Genomic DNA, 19,067 nt, shown 5'->3' with positions numbered 1-19,067 from the left:
CAGGGAAGTCCCGAGAAGCTGTGATCTTTATGTCGGGAGGGCTTGTTTGGTTGCAAATAGCAGAGACCCCTAGGGCCAGGTTAAGAACGGGAGGCTTACTGTCAGGATGCATGTGGCCTGGGAACGCAGGCAGGACCTCAGGCCTTAGTGTGGCTGGTTGCTCTCTGTGTCCCTGCCTCATGAAATCCACGCTTCTCTCTGCCAGAAGTTTTCTCTCGTCATGCCTGACTGCCCTGGCCCTTACTCATTCTCTAGTCCAAGATTCTGGAAGGATTGGCTGTGCCAGTCGCCCCACCACCCCAACAGGTCTGGTGCACCCTTCTCCTCCTTCCTCCACCTCCATGTAAAGATCAGATTAGTGCCACTACCCTGAGCAGAGTAACTGCAGCGATAAACAGGCTATTGGGTGTGGCAAACACCAAGCAATGGGTCTAACGCACTAGGGGACACCATTCTCCCCTCTGGCCTCAGTTTACCCAGCTATAAAATCCAGGGGCCATAGTTCAGTGTCTAGTCCCAGTGGTTCTGTGAGTGGGTCAGAGATGTCCTCACTGCAGAGTTACTAAGCCGACCTAGGGTTTCCAACCCTCCTTTCCTGGTTCCACTGGTCACGAAGGCTGTGTGTGAGTGCAGGGGCACACAGTGCTGGAAGCGTGTCTAGAGAAAGTCATCACTGCTGTCCCTCAAGGGGCCAGATACCGTGGCACAGTGAGAGCAAGTGTGAGGTCATGCCTGCCTTTGCCCCTTGGTGCTATAAGGAGAGCATCTGAGAACTCAGCGTGAGCGTCACTCACCCAGCCACCCTGCCTTTCATTCGCCCTCTGGCCCGCCCACTCCCATTCTGTCAGTCTTGCCCGGCATCAAGGCCAGATTGGATGTCAAGGGCATCTACAGCTCACCTCTGGCCTGGCATTTAATACTTTGATTACCCAGCAAGGGCTTGCCCATTCAGCCATGGGTTCTGGCTCCCTGTCACCACACTAGGGGCTGCTGAGGGCAAGCCCACGTCTCCAGTGGGGTGTGTCTGTCCCTGCCAGGCTCAGCCCAGGGGGAGGCCCAGATCAGGTGCTCAGGATTTGGGTCATGAATTAAAGGAACGGCAAGTGACTGTCACACTGCCCGGTTCAAGCCCTTCTTGGTCTGGGTGGGAAAGACACTCCCCTCAGCCAACTGAATTCTCTCCCTGAATTCAAGAGTCAGCCCTTGGGGCCCAGCCTGGAGCCCTACGCGGTGAGGTACTGCCAGCTCCCATCCCCCACCTCAAGGCCAGTCTTTGAGATAGTGCCGGGCACAGGGTGACCCAACCTGGCTTTCCTCACTTTCCCCAGAGCAGAAGCATTTTCCTTCCTGAACCACTGCGTGCCCTCCCCGTGGCTCAGGCTGGACCCTTGTACCTTCCACTCCAGGGGCAGCCCCCTCCTTGCACAGGAAGACTCCCGTGCAGTTGATCAGGGGAGGGGTTCCTGACAGGAGTCCCAGAGCTGGTGACAGTTAGCCACGGCAAGGGAAGGTGGGCTCCCCCACAGACAGCTGCGCTGGTGGGCAGGCCGGCTGGCCTCAGCTTCCAGCTCTGCCCACCTAAGGCCAGCCTGGCTCCTGGCTGCTCCCTGCTCCCTAACCCTGGCTCCCAGGAAGCATCCGCTGTGCTTGCAGAGTGCCCAGGGTGAGGATAGCTGGGACCTGGTCGTAGCTGGGCTCAGAGCCCAGGGAGCCCAGCCCAGACTGTCCCTGAGCCCAGCCCAGTCACCTGCTCCCTCAAGAAAGGGGCAGTCTTAGACACAAGACAGAGAGAATGACTCAGCAAAACTCACCAAGGGCTTCCCTGGTGGCACAGTGGTTGAGAGTCCGCCTGCCGATGCAGGGGACACGGGTTCGTGCCCCGGTCCGGGAAGATCCCACATGCCGCGGAGCGGCTGGGCCCGTGAGCCATGGCCGCTGAGCCTGCGCGTCTGGAGCCTGTGCTCCGCAACGGGAGAGGCCACAACAGTGAGAGGCCCGCGTACCACACACACACAAAAAAAACTCACCAAGTTGGGGCTGCTTACCTATCCTTCCCGCCCATGGGCTTCTCACCTCAGGACTGGCCACTCTGGGAGGAGGGCGCAGGCCTGCAGTGGCCAGGGGCAGAGGAGATAGCCCTGGGGGGCTGGTAGAGCTAAAAGACTGCCTTAGCATAGGGCCCCCAAGACAGGGGGCTGCTCTAGACTTCCACCTCTCCAGCTCTGGCTCTTCTGAGCTTGGGAGGGTCCTGGGCTGGTGGCGGGAGAGCGGGAGTGGACGGCTGGGACTGTATTCCATTCAGTGACTGCATTATCCGGATGGGCGCCACGTGCGCGGAGCATGAAGGAGTGTGGGAGGCGTTCCCTTGCCGTGGGGCGGGCCGGGAGGAGGACATCTGCTGAGCGGTCCACTGTTGATCACCGAAGGCTGCGCCCAGGCCAGAGGGATAGCACTGTGGCCTATGGAAGTCTGACTGGCTGGCCTGGGACCTTTAGAATCTGGGAGCGTACTTAGAGCTAGGGCTCAGGCTGCAACTGGGGACTGTGGGACCAGAGGGTCTGGGAAGATGCCCACAGGTGGCTAGTGTGGGACTCCTACAGGCAATTCCGTGTTAGTCCAGACTGAACCCCTATCCCTGGCTGGGGACGAGGGGTACATGGCCATTATCCCAGCACCTAAGGGCAGGAGATGGGCTGGGCATCTGGACCCTCTCTGAGGATACTGCTCCTTCCCAAGCCCACCCACATTCTTCACTTAACAACTCTTTGAGCCTGCAGCCCCCCCTTTCCTGTACCCCAGGGAGACTAAGGAGAATGTCCGTCCCTCAGATATGCCCGGTCACCTTATCTGTTGGATCCTCTCGTGAACCCTGAGAAGGGGGTGGGTCAAGTCGCATGATTCTGTCTCACGGACAGAGAAGATGAAGCCCCGAGAGGTCTCCCACGCTCTCTGTCAGAGGCAGGACTGGGCAGGGCTTGTCCACCCTGTGAGGGAGGGGCCGGGGCTTCCCCAGCAGGGACTGTCCAATCACCGCCGCCCTCTTCCCTGGGCCAGATGACTTCAGGAAGCAGAGCCGGGGCATGCTGCTCTTCTATAGCATGAAGAACCCCAGCTTCCCCGAGTACACCTTCAGCAGTGAGAGCGGCATCCTGTGCCTGGATGTGCACGTGGACCACCCCCACCTAGTGGTGGTGGGCCACTACGACGGCAACGTGGCCATTTACAACCTCAAGAAGCCCTACTCCCAGCCCTCCTTTCGCAGCTCAGCCAAGTCTGGCAAGCACACAGACCCCGTGTGGCAGGTCAGCCCTGGACCAGGGTGGGAGAAGTGGGTGGGACTGAGTAGCGTGTGGGCCTGGGAGCCACTGGACGAGGGGCCTTGGGGAGGAGAGGGCCACAGGCAAGGGCATGCGGATGACAGCTACCAGCTTAGAGACCAAGGAGCTGGGTGTGAGAAGGGGCAGAGAAGGGCACAGACGAGGCGTCAGGAGTCAAGACGGTTTGTGGTAAGAGCTGGGGTCCGCTGCCTCAGAGCTCCCATCAAGCAGGGCCCATCTGTCTGCTAAGGATCTCGGATCTCTTAGAAGTAGTGGTCAGTGACTCAGAGCCCGTGGTGGGAAGCCCCCAGGGCCTGATGGGCTTCTGCTGAGTGTGTCAAGGGCTCCAAGGGTCTATGATCTTCCTCAGCTCCCCACAGGGGCTCTCTTCTGCCATCTGGGCTAGATTTGGGGAACTCCCAGATAGGGGTAGGCACTGCCCGTTCTCTGCCTTCTTGGTGGGGCTGTAAGGCCTGGTAGGTGATGTCTGTCCCTGAGGCTTCTGTGTAACACCCATCTTCTCCAGTCAGGCATAGGATGGGACCATTACCTAGTCACTGGGGCTAGGTTTCACCCTGACTCTGTGTCTCCCATCTTATTGTGCTGGGAGTGGATTTCACAGTTTCATTCTCAGAGTCTCTTAGCTCTGGCTTTGCAGGCCCTTCCTCACTGTGTTCCAAAGGTCCCCCTCCTTCTGAGGCTGTGTACCCTCACCCCATGGGCAGGCCTGGGAGAGTCTAAGCATAGATTTCTGCCTCAAGTTGCCCAAGGCCTCTGGGCTCCTCAGGCAGTGCTGAGATCTGTCTTCTCACCTTCCTCTCCCCCTTGCCCTGACAGGGTCTGCAGGCAGGCTCTGCACCCCTGCCTGTCTGGCCCTGAGCTTCCTGAGTCATGTGGACACCCCAGGCACTGGCTCTCAGCTCCCAGACAGGCCTGAGCAGAGGGAGGGCTGTCCAGGCACAGGGGATATGATGGCCTCTCAGCTTCATCCTTTACCCAGAGCTGGGGCACCCCCTCCCCCTAAACACCCTCCCCACAGTTCTCGACCAAAGCAGGAGCCCGACTTGCAGCCTCAGGAGTTCTCTCCTCTGAAAAGCCCACCTCCCCATTCATCGCGTCCAGGCCCGCAGAAGTCTCCAGACACGGGGAGGGTGTCTGCAGAGACTTTAAAGCCCAGGGCGAGGAGAAAAGACTCGCTTTGATCAAACTGAACCAGCACCAGCCCCGGCCCGGCTTTCCTAGCAAGGGCAGACAGCCCAGGGCCAAGCACGGAGCATCTCCGGGTGGCCTGACTATCCTCCTCAAGCCCAGGAGAGGGCGAGGGGCCAAGGCCAACTACCCTACTCCCACTCTGCTCTGTTCTCTGAATCAAGTCGCAGGTTGGAGAGAGAAGTAGGGTGTGCAGGAGACACAGTTTCCCCTTCACTGGGCGGGTGCCAGGGACACTGGACGGGGTGGCCTTCTGTTCTCCCACCATCCTGTCAGGAAAACAGGGCTGCTGCCTTTGCAAAACCGAAGACTCAGAGTTCTTGGCTGGAACCAGGGCTTGCGACATGGGAGGGGCCTGCCTCTCACTCCTTTAATGACTTCCTGTTCTCTTCTTTCGCTCTCATTCCCTCCCTGCCTCCTCATTCATCCATTCATTCATCAACTCCTGCCTGTTCTCTCCTCTGGGAGCTGAGGATGCTCAGGGCTTGGTGTCTGGATACGGCAGCCACAGCTGAGCAGGATACGGAGTGTGCTAAGGAGGGCTCATGGGGGCGCTGAGGCTTGTCCAGATTGTCTGGGATGGGGACCAGGGGCCAGAGGGCCAGGGAGGTCTTCCTAAAGGAAGGAACACCTAAGCTGAATCGTGAAGAATGAGGGAGTATTCGTTAGATGAAGAAGGGTACAAAGGGGTCACGCGTGCACCGGAAAGACACGGGCAAGCAGAGGGGCCTGCTGGGCAACAACACACCGCGTGGAGCTCAGCGTCAGGGACTCCTGAGCTCAGTCGTGAGTGTGCTTCTCTAGCAAGTAGGAAGCTTGGACTTTGCATGTTAGTGGTCTCAAATGAAGTGTCAGTACAGAAGCCCGATGTATGAATAAGACGAGAGTGCCCAACCATCAGAGGGTTTGGGGCAGAGAAGTCCCACAGTCAGGTAGTGTCTTGGAGATGTCCTCTGGCCACGGCATGAGAGATCTTGAAGCCTGAGCTACAACAGGGGCAGTGGAGATAAAAATGAGGAGGTAGGGTTGAGAGCTGTCGAGGCAGTCAAATCATGAACAGGAAACGACTGATTGGATATGGGGAAAAGGAAAAATTGGTGATGGTGCCTGGGACTCCGGCTTGGGGGACCCAGTAGGAAATCCATGGATTTCTGGCCGGAAGTTAATATAAGAAGCCAGAGGAGGAGATGTCCTACCGGCAGTTGACTGTATATCCTGGAGCTTGAAGAAGAGCCAGGCTGACGAATGAGGCGTCAGAGACATCAGAGTCTAAGTCCTTCTCAACGGGACTGTGTCTTGGGAGGAACGAGATAGGTTGTTTTAGATCTCAGATGCCAGGCTGGGGGCAGACGGACTTTGTTCCGTTGGCAGTGGGGAGCCATGGAAGGTTTTGGAGCCAGGGAGAGAACCGTCTGTCCGAAGGAGAGTGCAGCCCTGTTCAGGCCCCGCTGTGAAGCCTCAACCACGACATCTGCAGGGTGTGTGTGTGTGTGTGTATATTCTGTGCTACACGGGGGAAGGGAAGGGGGCAGGAAGGATATGAGCAGACCCCTGGGGTCAAACATGCCTGCCCTAATCAGATAAGGCAAAAGAGAAGGAATTGGTGAAACAGGCCTCCGTCTCCTCCCTACCACCTGCTTCCTGGGCATTCATGTATTGTCTTAACCCCACTTCCACCTGCCCCCTCTTGGCCCTCTTTATTCCTACCCTCCCACCTGGACCCCAGGAGCACGTGTGTGACTTGCACACACACACGCACACACACACGTACATGGCTCATTGCATATACACACACACACCACCCCCCAGCTGGGCATCAGGCTGCTAAGTGGGGTGTGAAATACAATTTCCGTGCATGCTGGCGCCGCTCATTAAACACTTCCCTTGGCAGCTCCCTCGCGCCTCTTACAGCCTGGCCTTTGACACCCCCTGTCCCCTCCCCCCTTTAAAGGGACTGCCTTTACACAGAAGAGGAAACGGTCTCAGCATCAGGGCTGCTCTGACTTGTGCCTCACAAGCTCTGTGGTGTTCTAGGCCCCCCAGTGAACGCACAAAAGAGCAGCCTGCCCAGACAGACCCAGGCGGGACTGGGTCTGCCCTCCTGCAGCTCTGACCAGTCAGGCCTGGGGCGTGGCCCCGGAAGAGCAATCCCCTCCCTGCTACACACACCCCTCAAGGGCCAGGTGACAACTGTGGTTACAGGCAGCAGCCCTGGGTTCCTGTCCTCCCTCACTGGGCCTCTGCTTGTGACAGGGGGAAGGGACAGTGGCCCCAGCACAGGAGGCCTGGAGGGAACTGGAGGGTGGGAAGATCTGGGCACCCAGCCCTGCCCCAGCTCTCCCGGACGTGGCTTGGCCAGGCCTCCACATCTGGCAACAGAAACTTGAGCCTCAAGCGTGTCATCTTCATAAGACGACAGCTCTGTCTCCCAAACACTTTCGCATATGTTTGCTTCCAGCCCAGAGAAGATGGGTGGGGCAGGATTATTAACCCCAATTTGCAGATGGAGAAATGCAGCTCACATCTGAGATCTGGGAGCAAGATTCTGGAAGCAGGGGCTAGTGGTGAAGTGAAGTTGGGAACAGAAGAGAGCCGCCTAGAGAAGGCCAAGCCTGGATGGGGAGGGTGGTGGAGGGAGGCTGTTCCTCCCCACTGCCCAAGGAAGCAGGAAAAAGCCTCCCGAGAGCCTTGCCACCCTGATTCCTAGCATGATGGTAATACTGAGGATATCAGCTAATAATATTTATTGAACACTTCATATTTGCAATGTTCTGGCCTAAGGGCTTCACACTCATTGTTTCATTTATTCCTTACAACAAGCCCGTGCTATCATGGCTCCTGTTTTGTAAATGAGGAAGCTGGTTGATGGGCTCTGTCCTTCCCAGGCTCTGTAAGGAGGTCAAACCCAGAGCCACTGCCTTCTTACAACTGGGCTCCTAAAACTCAACCCAGGGAGGAACCGGGCACCTCCAGTGCTGAGCCCGGACACTGGGCAGTGCCCCGACTGGCCTGCTGCCTCAGGATGCTCAGGGAGAGAGAAATGAGTGGAAGGAGGGAGGGCGGGGAAATCAGGGGATTCTGAGATATGGGCTCCCAGAACTGGCTTCTGGACCTCAGACGGGTTCTTGAGGGGCCCTAACCCAACACCCTAGAGCTCATAGTTTGGGATGTTTCAGGTCAAGTGGCAGAAGGATGACATGGACCACAACCTTAACTTCTTCTCTGTATCATCTGATGGCAGGATCGTGTCTTGGACACTCGTGAAGGTGCCTGTTTCCCAGAAAGGGTCATGCCGGGGTGGAGAGAGGGAGTGGGGGGAGATGAATGACAGAGGGACCCCCAACCTTGCCGGTCCAGCCCCACCCACGTGCTTCCCCCTCCCTGTGTGACTGCAGAGCGAGCTGGTTCACACAGATGTCATCAAGCTGAAGGTGGAGGACAGCACGACCGAGGGTCTCGAGGGCTTGCAGATACACACAGTGGGTAAGAGCCCCAGCCCCTCACATCCACGCCTGGCCACGTCACCCCAGCCCATGAGGTGTCTGGTCCTCCCTCTTTCTGCCTCACCGTGCCTCCACTTGTGCCTGACCGGAGGTAATGAGAAAGCCTGGCCCAGTGCACCCAGCCCTTGGCCATTTGCAGACCCTCCCTGTTTATGCAGATTGGGTGCTGTTATGCAGATCCAGCCCTGTTTATGCAGATCAGGTCCCTGTTTGCCCAGATCCTCTCCCTGTTTACTCAATTCCTCCCCTGTTTATGCAGACTAGAACCCTGTTTGCACAGACCATATCCCTGTTTGCAGACCCTGTCCCTGTTTACCCTGACCCTGACCCTGTTTAACTCAATCCCTGCCTTGTTTATCCAGGCCCCATTCCTGTCTGCAGAAGCCCTGGCCCGTTTGCAGAGTCCCAACTGCCCGGGACAAGCTGCAGGCCAGAGACCCAGTTTCTGTTTGCCTGGCTGGCCCCAGCCGTCCCTCACAAGCACCTGGGCTCAGGCCATCCTGGGTAGAGGAGGTGCTGGGAGCCTCCCTCCCAGAACTGGCCTAAAACTGTTCCCTCTTCTCCCAAGGCTGTGGCACTGCCTTTGACTTCCACAAAGAGATCGACTACCTGTTCCTAGTGGGCACAGAGGAGGGGAAAATCTACAAGGTGAGGCAGCACTGCCCTCAATGCCAGCTCCTTACAGGGCCTCTTAGACCTGGGAGCTTATCGTTCTCAAAAGACCCTCGGACAGATCTTAGGGCTCATCAGTTCTGGAAGGCTTCTTGCGGGAAGAGAATGCATTTCTTGACCTGCTTGGGTGGCGGGAAGAGTGGCCGAGTGCAGGAAAGGGGATGGAGAATCTAGAAGGTGACTTTGGCCCAGCCCAGCATCCTTCCCTCTGGGTCCTGCTCCCTTCCTGGGAGTGGAGGTTGGGGGGCTTGGAACATTCTGGGGAGACTTCCTGGAGGAGATCTGAACTTGAGCTGAGCTTCCAAGGCCAGGTAACAAGAAAATTTATCTCTGAATACTGGGTTCATCCCAGCCGGCAGCGGGATGGAACTTCAGGGCCAGTTTCTGCCAAGTCTCAGTGTTAGTAGGTGAACATCCTTCTGAACCTTCATCCACCCAGAAATAGCTCTGCCGCAAGCTTTTCTTAGGCTCTGAGACTCAGAATGTTAATTACAGGCCGCCTCCGGGAGCCCCTGAGGCCCAGGCAGAGCTGGTCTGAATGTAAAAGAGGTCCCCACCCCCACCCCCCTCCCAGTGGCCATGCGGGAGAGAGTAAGAGGCTAGTTGGCCACTCAGTCTCCTGGAGGGAGGGTGTGAGGGGCCTGCTGGTCAGGGCAAGAAACCGAATGAGAAATCGTGAGATTGGGACTTGCTGCAGGCTCTGTACCTGCTCTCACCTGGGCAAGGTGGGATGTTTATCACTGCTGCAAGGCTTCTGTCCGTGCAGGTGGATCCAGCACTCTGTCTGCCCGTCCACAGGCCTTGGTCTGGACACAGGCGAGACACCACACCTCCCCCAGGGCCCCTTACACCTGCTCTGCCTGGGTTCAGGGAGGGAAGGCCTTTTCTGCCAGACCTGGAATCCTCTGGGCAGACTTCCCTCACCCTCCAGGAAGACTCCCCTGCCCAGCCCCTTAAGCCCCTCCTTTCTCTCTGGTTGCTTTGAGGGTGAGAAATGCAGCCGAGAGCTTGGTCCCAGCTCAGCTGTGACAGTGATGTGGGGTGAGGACAGAAGAGGAATCTCAGGGCCTGACCCTTTAGGGCCCCCAGGGAAGTGGTGGCTGCTGGCCTCTCTCACTCCTGAACCCCGCTTCCCCACCCTCACCCCAGTGCTCCAAATCCTACTCCAACCAGTTCCTCAGCACCTATGACGCCCACAGCATGGCAGTGGATGCTGTGTCCTGGAACCCCTACCACACCAAGGTCTTCATGTCCTGCAGCTCCGACTGGACCGTGAAGATCTGGGACCACACCATCAAGTGAGGGGCCTGCCCTCCCTCAGGCACCACCCTGGGCTGGGGCCGGCGGGGCTCTGGCACCGTAAGCCCTCTGTGCCCTGAGCTTTCCACCCCTCCCCCCTGCAGGACCCCGATGTTCATCTATGACCTAAATTCAGCCGTGGGCGACGTGGCCTGGGCCCCATACTCTTCCACTGTGTTTGCAGCAGTCACCACCAATGGGAAGGTGAGCGCCCCCTTCCTGACCCAGCTGACCCCCTACTGAAGGTAGGATGAGCTGTCTCAAGGTCTCCCTCCTGGAGAGCCCACGCCATGCCCAGGTCAGGTGGGGGAAGGCAGAACATAAGGACTGTGTATCCTCAAGGGCCAGGCCACCCAGGGCCCTGTCAAAAGAGGGATCATTCATCCCATGAGGCCTGGAGGAGAGAGTGGGGCTGTTCACCTTGAAGGAGAGAGCACTCTGGGGGTTAAGGTACCATGAGGAGCAGTTATCCTCTCTGAGGGCCCTGGGGAGGGAGCTGCAGGGTGGCAGGTGCCAACCTGATGTAAGGAAAAACTTCTGAGCCAGAGTTGATCTGTGATGGAAATAGTGTCTAAAAGGCAACAAGGTCCCCATCCCTGGGAGTGTGCAAGCTGAGTCTGAGAAGGGGAGATGGAAGGGGCTCTATGCCGCAATGAGAGTTGGTGAAAGTTCAGAAACAGTTTGTGAGAAAATTCTTCTGCAGTACATTTTCCTTTTGGACTTTGATATAAACTGAGAAGCACCTACCAGAAAAGAATATAGTGATTAACGCATCACCCTCAAGTCAGTCATCTATTTGCTGAACAAATGCGTAACCAAGGGTCAACTGTGGTTCCCAGCTCCAGGCCAGGGCCTGGTGATTCAGGTTCCTGCTGTCACAGAACTTACGTTCCAGTGAAGGGAAAGAGACAAAAGGAACAACAACAAAACCCCCAATAGATTTAAGTGCTAGGCAGAGATTAAAAGAGGATGATGTATGTACACCCATGTTTGTAGCAGCATTATTCATAACAGCCAAAAAGTAGAAACAACCCAAATGTCTGTCAACTGATGAATGGGTAAACAATAGGTGCTATATCCACAAGGAGTATTATTCAGTAATAACAAGGAATGAAGTATTGATGCATGCTATATCGTGAATGAACCTTGAAAAATGCTTAGGTTAAGAAGCCAGTCACAAAAGACCAAACATTGTATGCTTCCATTTATATAGGTCTAGAATAGGCAAATCTATAGGGACAAAGTAGATGTGTGGTTACCTAGGGCTAGAGGAGTTGGGAGAAAACGGGGAATGACTTGCTAATAGGTATAAGGGTTCTTTTGGGGGTGATGAAAATGTCCTAAAATTGGTTGTGGTGATGGTTACATAACTGTCAACATACTATAAAAGAGGAATTGTATACTTTAAATGGGTAAATTTTATAGTATGTGAGTTCTATCTTCACAACACTGTTATATCTTTAAAACGAGAGAGAGTGATGTAAAAGAAAAGGACTCGGTGGTTTCTTAGATAGAGTGGTCAGGGAAATCTTCTTTAAAGAGGTGACATTCAAGCTGAGAGCTGAGTCGCAAGAAAGAGCCAGCCAGGTGAAGATGCGGGGATGCATTCCAGACAGAGGAACAGCTAGTGCAAATGCCCTGAGGGGAGAATTAGCTGGAAGGGTTTAAGAAACAGGCAGGTAGGGTGGCTGGGGTCTAGTAGGCAAAGGGGTGAGAGCCTGAGATGAGAGCAGACAGTGCAGAATCTAGAGTAAGCACATCTGGATTTTATGTAGCGTGCCCAGGGAGACTATCGGAGGATTTTAGATTTTTTAAAGGTAAGTATGGCTGCTGCATGAAGGATGGATGATAGAAAGGCAAGAGCTGAAGCAGGAAGACCAGTTAGGATGCTGCCACAGTCATCTAGGCAAGAGTTGCTAATGGTTCGGACTTAGGATGCGGTAAAAATAAGATCAAACATTTATTGAGCACCGTTTTTTTTTTTAAACAGTTTTATTTTATTTTATATTTATTTATTTGGTTGCACCCGGTCTTAGTTGTGGCAGGCGGGCTCCTTAGTTGCAGCTCGCCAGCTCCTTATTTGTGGCATGCGAACTCTTCGTTGTGGCATGCATGTGGGATCTGGTTCCCTGGCCAGGGATCAAACCTGGGCCCCCGGCATCGGGAGTGCGGAGTCTTATCCCCTGCGCCACCAGGGAAGTCCCTGTTGAGCACCTTTATGACATGCACTCTCTGAACACCTGACATATATTAGTTGGTAGAAAACCTGGCTCTGCCACTTACTGGCAAGTTAGCCTTAAGAGCCTCTTTCTCGTCATTTATAAAATGGGGATAATAACAGAACCTACCTTATAGAGTGGCTGTGAGGATTATAATTCGATGATGCAACCATGTGACACGCTTGCCCAGAGTCTAGTACATAGTAAGTGCTCCATAAATGGCAGCTGCTCTGTTAATTCTGCATAGACTTAAATTTTTTCCTAAACGTTTTATCCCCATTCCCTCAACCACAGGAGAAACAGAGACACAAATTGCCTCTCACACTGCCTAGGCTTCTGTCGACTTTCCCCAGAAAGTTCAGGGGCAGTTACTCTGAGGTGGGCGACAGGGGTCTCATTTCCCCGAGTGTGCTGACACCCACCTCTTCACAGACCCACGTGTTTGACTTGTCCATCAACAAGTACGAGGCCATATGCAACCAGCCTGTGGTGGCCCGAAAGAAGAACAAGCTCACCCATGTGCAGTTCAACCCCATCCACCCCATCATCATTGTGGGCGATGATCGTGGGCACGTCACCTGCCTCAAGCTCTCACCCAATTTGCGCAAGATGCCGAAGGTACGGTTTTGGGGAGTTTGGGCTGCCGTGAGAGAAAGTCTCCAGGATGGCAGGGGGTTGAGAGAAAGGGGAGGAGCCAGGGGGTGGCCCCCAGGTTTCTGGCTTTGGGGGCCCAGGGTAAGGGTGGTGTCATCGCCCAAGTGAGGAGCACAGGGGAAGCAGGAGACAGATCAGTTCTGACATGCTGAATCTGAGTTACCTGTGGGGCCCCCAGGTGGAGACATCAGGTAAGCAGGTGACTATGAGGACCCGAAGCCTGGGGGAAGCACACGGGCATCATTGGCTTGTTTGGTGTCATGCAGGTAGGGGCTTGAGGCCTAGTTTCTGCTTCATTGGCTGGGCTCGCACAGGGCTTCTGAACTGGGAGCTCCGGGTCCACACGGAAGTAGGAAATGAGCCATGAGGAGGGTAACTAGGTCAGCAGCTAGGCAGTCCTCCTTTTGAGCTCTGGTTCCTTTCTGGAATCTCTAATGATCCGGAGGCCCTGCCCAGAGCCCAAGGGCCCTGAATACAGGCCACCAAGCCCAGAGCCATGACCTCGAAGTCTAGCTCTCAGAGTCCCAATTCAGACTTAAGAACCCAGGCCTTAGAATCCAGCGCCCAGAGGTCCAACTTAAAAATCCAGCGTCCAAAAACCTAGAGCCCAGTCCTGTCCATTTGGGCGCTAGGAGAGAAAATGGAATTTGCTTCCTGCCAGGTTCTGGGCCAGCATCAGAGCTGGGCCGGAGCTGGGCCATGTTGCCCTGATGACTGTACCCCCTGGTTGCAGTTTGAGGCATTTACTTGCAGTCTGAGGCAAGAGCAGGGGCCTGTCTCTTTCAACTGCTGCCTACCAAGGCAGGGGCCACCGCACTAACCCTCTCGCGCCAGCCTGGCCTATTCCCCACCAGGGCCAGGGAGGCAAGGGCTGGGAATTTGGCGGGGCCTGTAATTGTAGCCAGCTGGGGGAAGGGGTGAACTTGGCTATAAATACTCAGAAGGCTGCTGAGTGCCTGCAGCTGTGGCCCAGAGGCCGTGGTGGGCTGGGGGTGGGATGGGATGGGATAGGATGGGGGGGGGGGGGTTGGGTGTGGTCTAAAACTCTGCTAAGCCCAGCTAGCTGGCCTCAAGGAGGGGGAAGAAGGCAGTATAATTTGTGGAACAGATAAAATCTGCTCTTAATTTAGTGAGGAGAGAAACCCAGGCTTGAGCTAGGAGAGCTGGACAGCCCTGTGGGAGGGATGGTGGTGACCCCTTGGGGCTGGGGTATGACCATCACACCTTGAAGGCAGTAGATCTGGGTGGGGGCCTGCCCTGCCCACTTTGACCCAGGGATGCAAGGATCTCCCACAGTCCCAGCTCCTCTCAGAGCAATGCTCAGCATCTATATCTCTGAGGACCTGAGGACACGGGTACCTGGGAATCAGAGGACCTGAGCAGGTGATAGCTGGGGGCTAGTTCTTGGGTGGATTGGCAGTTCCTGTGAAATCGCCACCTGACTCTATTAGCAGCCAAGTGATTCGGGCCAAAGGAAGTCCTCTGGGCATCCCTACCGCCCCTCTCTGCAGGCTGCAGTCTCCCTGATCTTCCCAAGAGGGCTTGGCCACAGAGGCCCGACTTCCCAGCCCAAGGAGCTTCCCAGGATTGGTGTCAGAGCCCAACTTGTCAAAGGTCAAGGCCTACTTTCCCCAACTGCAGTATAGATAGAAACAGTTTGGGCAGAAGTTGCCCAAAGTCATATAGGGAGTTAATGACAAAGCTGGAACTAAAAGCCAGATCTCCTGACTCCCAGGAGGTGAGGTGAGGGCAAGAGAACACGAGGTTAATTTGGGAGGGAGAGGGGGGTGAGAGAGAAAAAGACATCTTTGTCCTCTGCCTCAGGAATGCAGAGGTGAGCCGGGGAGTGGCAAAGGCACTGGGCCGCACGGGGAGGGGGAGACAGATTTGGGAACAGGCGCAGGGGTCACACCAGGAGGAGATCTGAGTTCCACAGGGTGGCAGCAGGCAAGATGGGGCCAGGAAGGGGCCTGCTGGCCCTGCATTCTCCTCCCACCTCATAGCCCGGGCCAGATCCACACTGGGCCCTCAGCAGGCAAGGCTGGGGCAGGTGCCAGTGAGCAGTGGGCACAGGTGGCTGAGAGGGCAGGGGCCCGGGCACAAAGGGAAGGCAGGAAATGGCAGCTGCCCCAGCCTAGCCCACACCCCACCGCCTGGACAGAAGGGAGGATGGCACTGGTGCTGGTCTGCCAGGGAGCTCTCAGGGCCTGAGTGACACATACCCCAGTGTCCCAGCTCTCTTTTTCTCAGGGCCCAGCTTACCAGCTAAAGGATTAGTGTGGCCTGTAGGCAGGGGTGAGGGGTCATAAATTCAGGACCCGCCCTTCTGAGGGACAGTCCCAGCCAAGGACATCTGGAACCACACGGGATATCCCATCAGCCCTCCTGGGTCTCCTGACACCTGCCCCCACCCTGGGTATGTCTGACACAGCGGGCCTGGCCCCAAACGGTACCCCACTCCCAACCTGACCTGAAAGTGCTAGGTAACAGTACTAGGTGAGGGCACCTGTGGCTTTGTCCACACTCTTTTCCCTCCACAAACACACACCTCTTAGCTCCGTGTTAGGACTCAGCCAGGGACCTTCCTGTGGGAAGGGTGCTCCCAACAGGTAGAGGCCCTGGGCTACAGCTCTTCCTGGCTTCCCCCACTCCTCCCAGCATAAGGATCCTACGTTGATCGGAGGTTCAGAAACACAGCTGGATGTCTCTTGCAGGCCTCAGCTGGGCCCCTGCCACCCAACCTGGGATGGGGAAGGATCCTTGGGGGGGTTGGGGGCGGCAGGCAGGGGTCCGGAATCTAATTGGGCAGGAGAGAGGCGTGGCACAGCTGCCTAAGCTGGGCACAGGAGGTGGTGCTGGGAAGTAGAGAGAGGTGGCCCATCCCTCACCATTCCTCCCCCATGTGTACTTCCCTTCTCACCAGGAAAAGAAGGGCCAGGAAGTGCAGAAGGGTCCAGCTGTAGAGATCGCAAAACTGGACAAACTGCTGAACCTGGTGAGGGAAGTAAAACCCAAGACCTGAGGGCCTGGCCCCAGGGCCTGGCCCATGTCTTGAACCCCGTACTTGTAGCACCTGACCCTGGTACCCCAGCCCAGGCTTAGCACCCAGTATGTGTGCGACCACACCCCTGATCAGGTCCCAGCACCTGCCCTTAGCACCCTGCTCCAGCCCTGGTCCCAGCACCTCACCCCAGGATTTGGCCCTCAACCACCATTACCCCCTCCTTCTCTGTGCAAATAAACTTGTGTCTGGAAGCCCACCCACAACCTTTCATTTTGCTACAGCAAGGCCCCCAGGAAGAGGAGAAAATCTCAGGGTAGAGCCATAGTTCCATTTATTATCCAGCAAACAGTAGGAGGACCAGAGAAGGGGCCCAGCCTGGACACCCTCCCATTATTGCCATGGATTGATTCCCCAACCTCGAGGGCCTGGAGGCGCTTGGCCTAGGGGGCGGTGGACCCAGCCCCGACCACTGGGATGGAGCAGAGTCCAGATGGCCCTGGCCCTAGCACCAACTCATGAATCCCCCACCCCAGGCCTGTCTACCGAGGGCCAGCAGAGCCCCTCTTGGAGCCAGGCCGACCAGACTCTGGCCTGCTGGGTCCAGCTCCAGACAGGCTGGACTCTGAGTTCTGGACCCCAGGCTGGCTGGACCCTGGGATCCCGATTCCAGGTTCCAAGTGGGGTGGACTTAAGTCCCAGACTCCGGGCTAGGCCAGGGGCCTTCAGGGCTGCAGCAGGTAGCTGCCTTCATGGCTGAGCTTCTGGGGCGGGGGCGCCTTCTCGGGACAGGGGCCGGGGCTGGAGTTGGGACTGGATTCGGAGAGGGAGTCGATGTTGGCAGAACGGGAGTGGCAGGCCCAGCAGAGAATGACCCAGAGCAGCAGCAGCAAGAAGCCTACGAGGCCGTTGCAGATGATGGCGATGAGGGCCCCCTGGGAGATGGCTGCCCCCATGACGGGCAGCACCCTCAGACAGGCACAGACTGAGAAGCTGCCTCAATGGCAAGGCCCATGCCGAGGCGGAACTCCGGTACAGCCGGCCTTCCAAGGAGGCTGTCCTGTCCACACACTCAATGATTCCCGGACAGTGAAGACGTCCGCCTGCAGTTCTCAGCCTGTGGGGAGTACAGAGCAAAGGCAAAGGGTGGTGAGGAGGAAGGGGTGGGGTTAGGCCTAGGAGGAGAGGCGTAGGGAAGACAGCCCGCTCCCACACCTCTGGCCTCCCAGCAGGCCTCAGTACCCCGCAGAGCCAACACCTGGCTCTGGGCACCTGGATGGGGGTGTGGCTACTGTGGGGAAGCTGCATTAGGCAGCCTATAACTCATTCTCCTTTTGACCAGTGGGCATGGCGTGGCCCTGCCCACTGAACATCCAGCCCTCAGAAGAACTGTGTGAGTGGGTGGGATTGAGGAAGCCCAAGGCCTTGAAGGATGGGCACTGTGACCAGCTTCGACATGGCCTGGGCACCTCCCCTGACTCAGGACTCCAGCCAGCCAGCCCAGGAGACCTCCAGAGGCGCCAGCTCACACAGAGGGAACTTTGTGGAGGCCTGGCAGGCATGTGTGGGTCTGTGTTATCTAAGACTGTGTACCTAGGTGCACCTCTCTGTGAGACTGTCTCTCCAGGTCAGGTGCGTGTGTCTGTGTGTCTGGCCCTTACTCTGTCCCTTGGTTCCCTTGCCTGGATCTGTGCCTCTGCCTCTGTATACCCACCTCCGTGTGTACCTGTCTGTCTCTCTGTAGCTCTCTTTATATCTGTCTCTCTCTGTGTCCCCATCTCTGAGTCTATAAGGGTCTCTCTTGTGTCTCGTTTCTCTCCCAGTCTATTTCTTTGTGTGTCTCTGTATCAGTCTCTGTGTGTCTCTTTCTCCCTGTCTCTGTGTGTATGGGTCTCTTGTGTCTCCGTCTCTCTTTCTTCCCCGCTGTGTGTCCGTCTGTCCCCGTGGACGTGTCTCTATCCCCTCTCCGTGCGGTCTGTCTCTGTAGTTCTGTGCGTCTCTTGTGTGTGTCTGTCTTTGTGTGTGTCTCTTTCTCCCCGGCTGTGTCTCTGTCTCCGTGTGTGTCTATGTCTCTTCATCTCCGTCTCTGGTTTTCAACGCCCCCCATGCCCGTGGTGGGAGGGCCCCTCTTACCTGAGTTGAGCCCGGTGCGCGCCCGCAGGAGGGTCCGGGGCAGCGGGATGCAGGGCGCCGACTGCTGCTCGAGAGCCTGCGGGCGGGGAGCAGCGGGAGGCGGGCAGGGGTGACTTCCCCTCCCCCCGACCCTCCCCCTCCGCAGCGCAGCCTCCGCCGGCCGCTCCCGCGGCGGCGCGACCGGGGCGGCCTCTGCCGCGGGCGGTCTGCGGCGAGCAGGGACCTCCTCCCCCTGGGGCGGCGCCTCCTCCGCGGCCGAGGCCGCTCGCCTGCTCGCACGGCGGCGCTCGGGCGGCGGCGGCCGTTTGGGCGCGGGGCTCGGCTGGGCTCGGCTGCGTTCGGCTACGTTCGGCTGGGCTCGACTGGTCTCCCGGCTGGGCTCGGCCAGGCTCGGCCGGCAGCAAAAACAGGGAAAGAGCCCCGCCTTCTCGGAGGCCAGCGGCCGGCGGCCTGTCGGAGGAGGAGCCATCCCTCGCAGCTGCCGCCAGTTAATTGGCTGGCCGTGCCAGGCTCCCTTGCCATTGGTTGTGCGCCGGTGTGAAGACTGGCCCGCCCCTTGTGCAGGCGGGGCGGGGGCGGGAAGAGGGCTGAAGGGGCTACTCAGTGTGGATCCCTCCACTGGGGGGAAGGGGGCGGGGCCCACCTACTTGAGGGGATTTCTTGCACTTTCAACACCCGGAAGATCTGCACACCCAACATGTGAGAAAGGCCAGAGCCGCCGTACCCCTCTACCAGGAGACCACCCTTCCATATCTGCGAGAGGTCTCTGTCCCCATCATCTGGAGGGAGGCACTGGGATACAACATCTGGGAGGAGACCGAACCTCCTGGTCTTGGAAGTCCCCTATACTCCCGCACGTCCACTCCCACCGGGGTGTGGACTCTGCATCCCCACTTCAGAGGGTCTGTAGTTGGTTCCACATTCCCTGGCCCCAGGAGGTGTGAGCAGCTCTGCCAACATAAGTTGTTTTGACACATTTATTGAGTTCCCACCCAGTACTGGTCAGGGGTTTGTACTTTACCCTGCTATGGGGGAGCCTAGGACAGAGAGGAATGGGGTA

The 19,067-nt window shown here is 57.1% G+C and overlaps 2 protein-coding genes across 2 annotated transcripts in view; one reads left to right on the top strand and one right to left on the bottom strand.

The window, feature by feature from the left end:
- DNAI1 (dynein axonemal intermediate chain 1) overlaps nt 1–16,166 on the top strand; it is a 60,772-nt gene extending 44,606 nt beyond the window's left edge. Inside the window, exons 13-20 of the mRNA XM_004275104.4 lie at nt 3,055–3,302; nt 7,703–7,792; nt 7,922–8,009; nt 8,598–8,677; nt 9,851–9,999; nt 10,105–10,204; nt 12,652–12,837; nt 15,797–16,166. Of these exons, the coding sequence (XP_004275152.1) occupies nt 3,055–3,302; nt 7,703–7,792; nt 7,922–8,009; nt 8,598–8,677; nt 9,851–9,999; nt 10,105–10,204; nt 12,652–12,837; nt 15,797–15,895 (1,040 nt within the window). The 3' untranslated portion in view covers nt 15,896–16,166. The remainder of the gene's footprint in view (nt 1–3,054; nt 3,303–7,702; nt 7,793–7,921; nt 8,010–8,597; nt 8,678–9,850; nt 10,000–10,104; nt 10,205–12,651; nt 12,838–15,796) is intronic.
- Nucleotides 16,167–16,191: 25 nt separating this feature from the next.
- ENHO (energy homeostasis associated) lies at nt 16,192–18,357 on the bottom strand. Its single transcript, XM_004275105.4, has 2 exons — nt 18,008–18,357; nt 16,192–16,991 (listed from the first exon to the last, which is right to left on the bottom strand). The coding sequence occupies exon 2, from the start codon at nt 16,828–16,830 to the stop codon at nt 16,600–16,602; it is 231 nt and encodes a 76-aa protein (XP_004275153.1). The 5' UTR covers nt 16,831–16,991; nt 18,008–18,357; the 3' UTR covers nt 16,192–16,599.
- Between the last annotated feature and the right edge of the window lie 710 nt (nt 18,358–19,067).

The sequence above is a fragment of the Orcinus orca genome, chromosome 6, assembly GCF_937001465.1.
Source record: "Orcinus orca chromosome 6, mOrcOrc1.1, whole genome shotgun sequence".
In the NCBI taxonomy this organism is placed as follows: Eukaryota; Metazoa; Chordata; class Mammalia; order Artiodactyla; family Delphinidae; genus Orcinus; species Orcinus orca.
The sequence above is the reverse complement of the archived record's forward strand: the minus strand, read 5'-3'. Positions and strand labels throughout refer to the sequence as shown.

Bases quoted from the DNA above. Each gene is read 5' to 3' on its own strand.
- ENHO (XM_004275105.4), bottom strand. From the start codon at position 16,830: ATGGGGGCAGCCATCTCCCAGGGGGCCCTCATCGCCATCATCTGCAAC.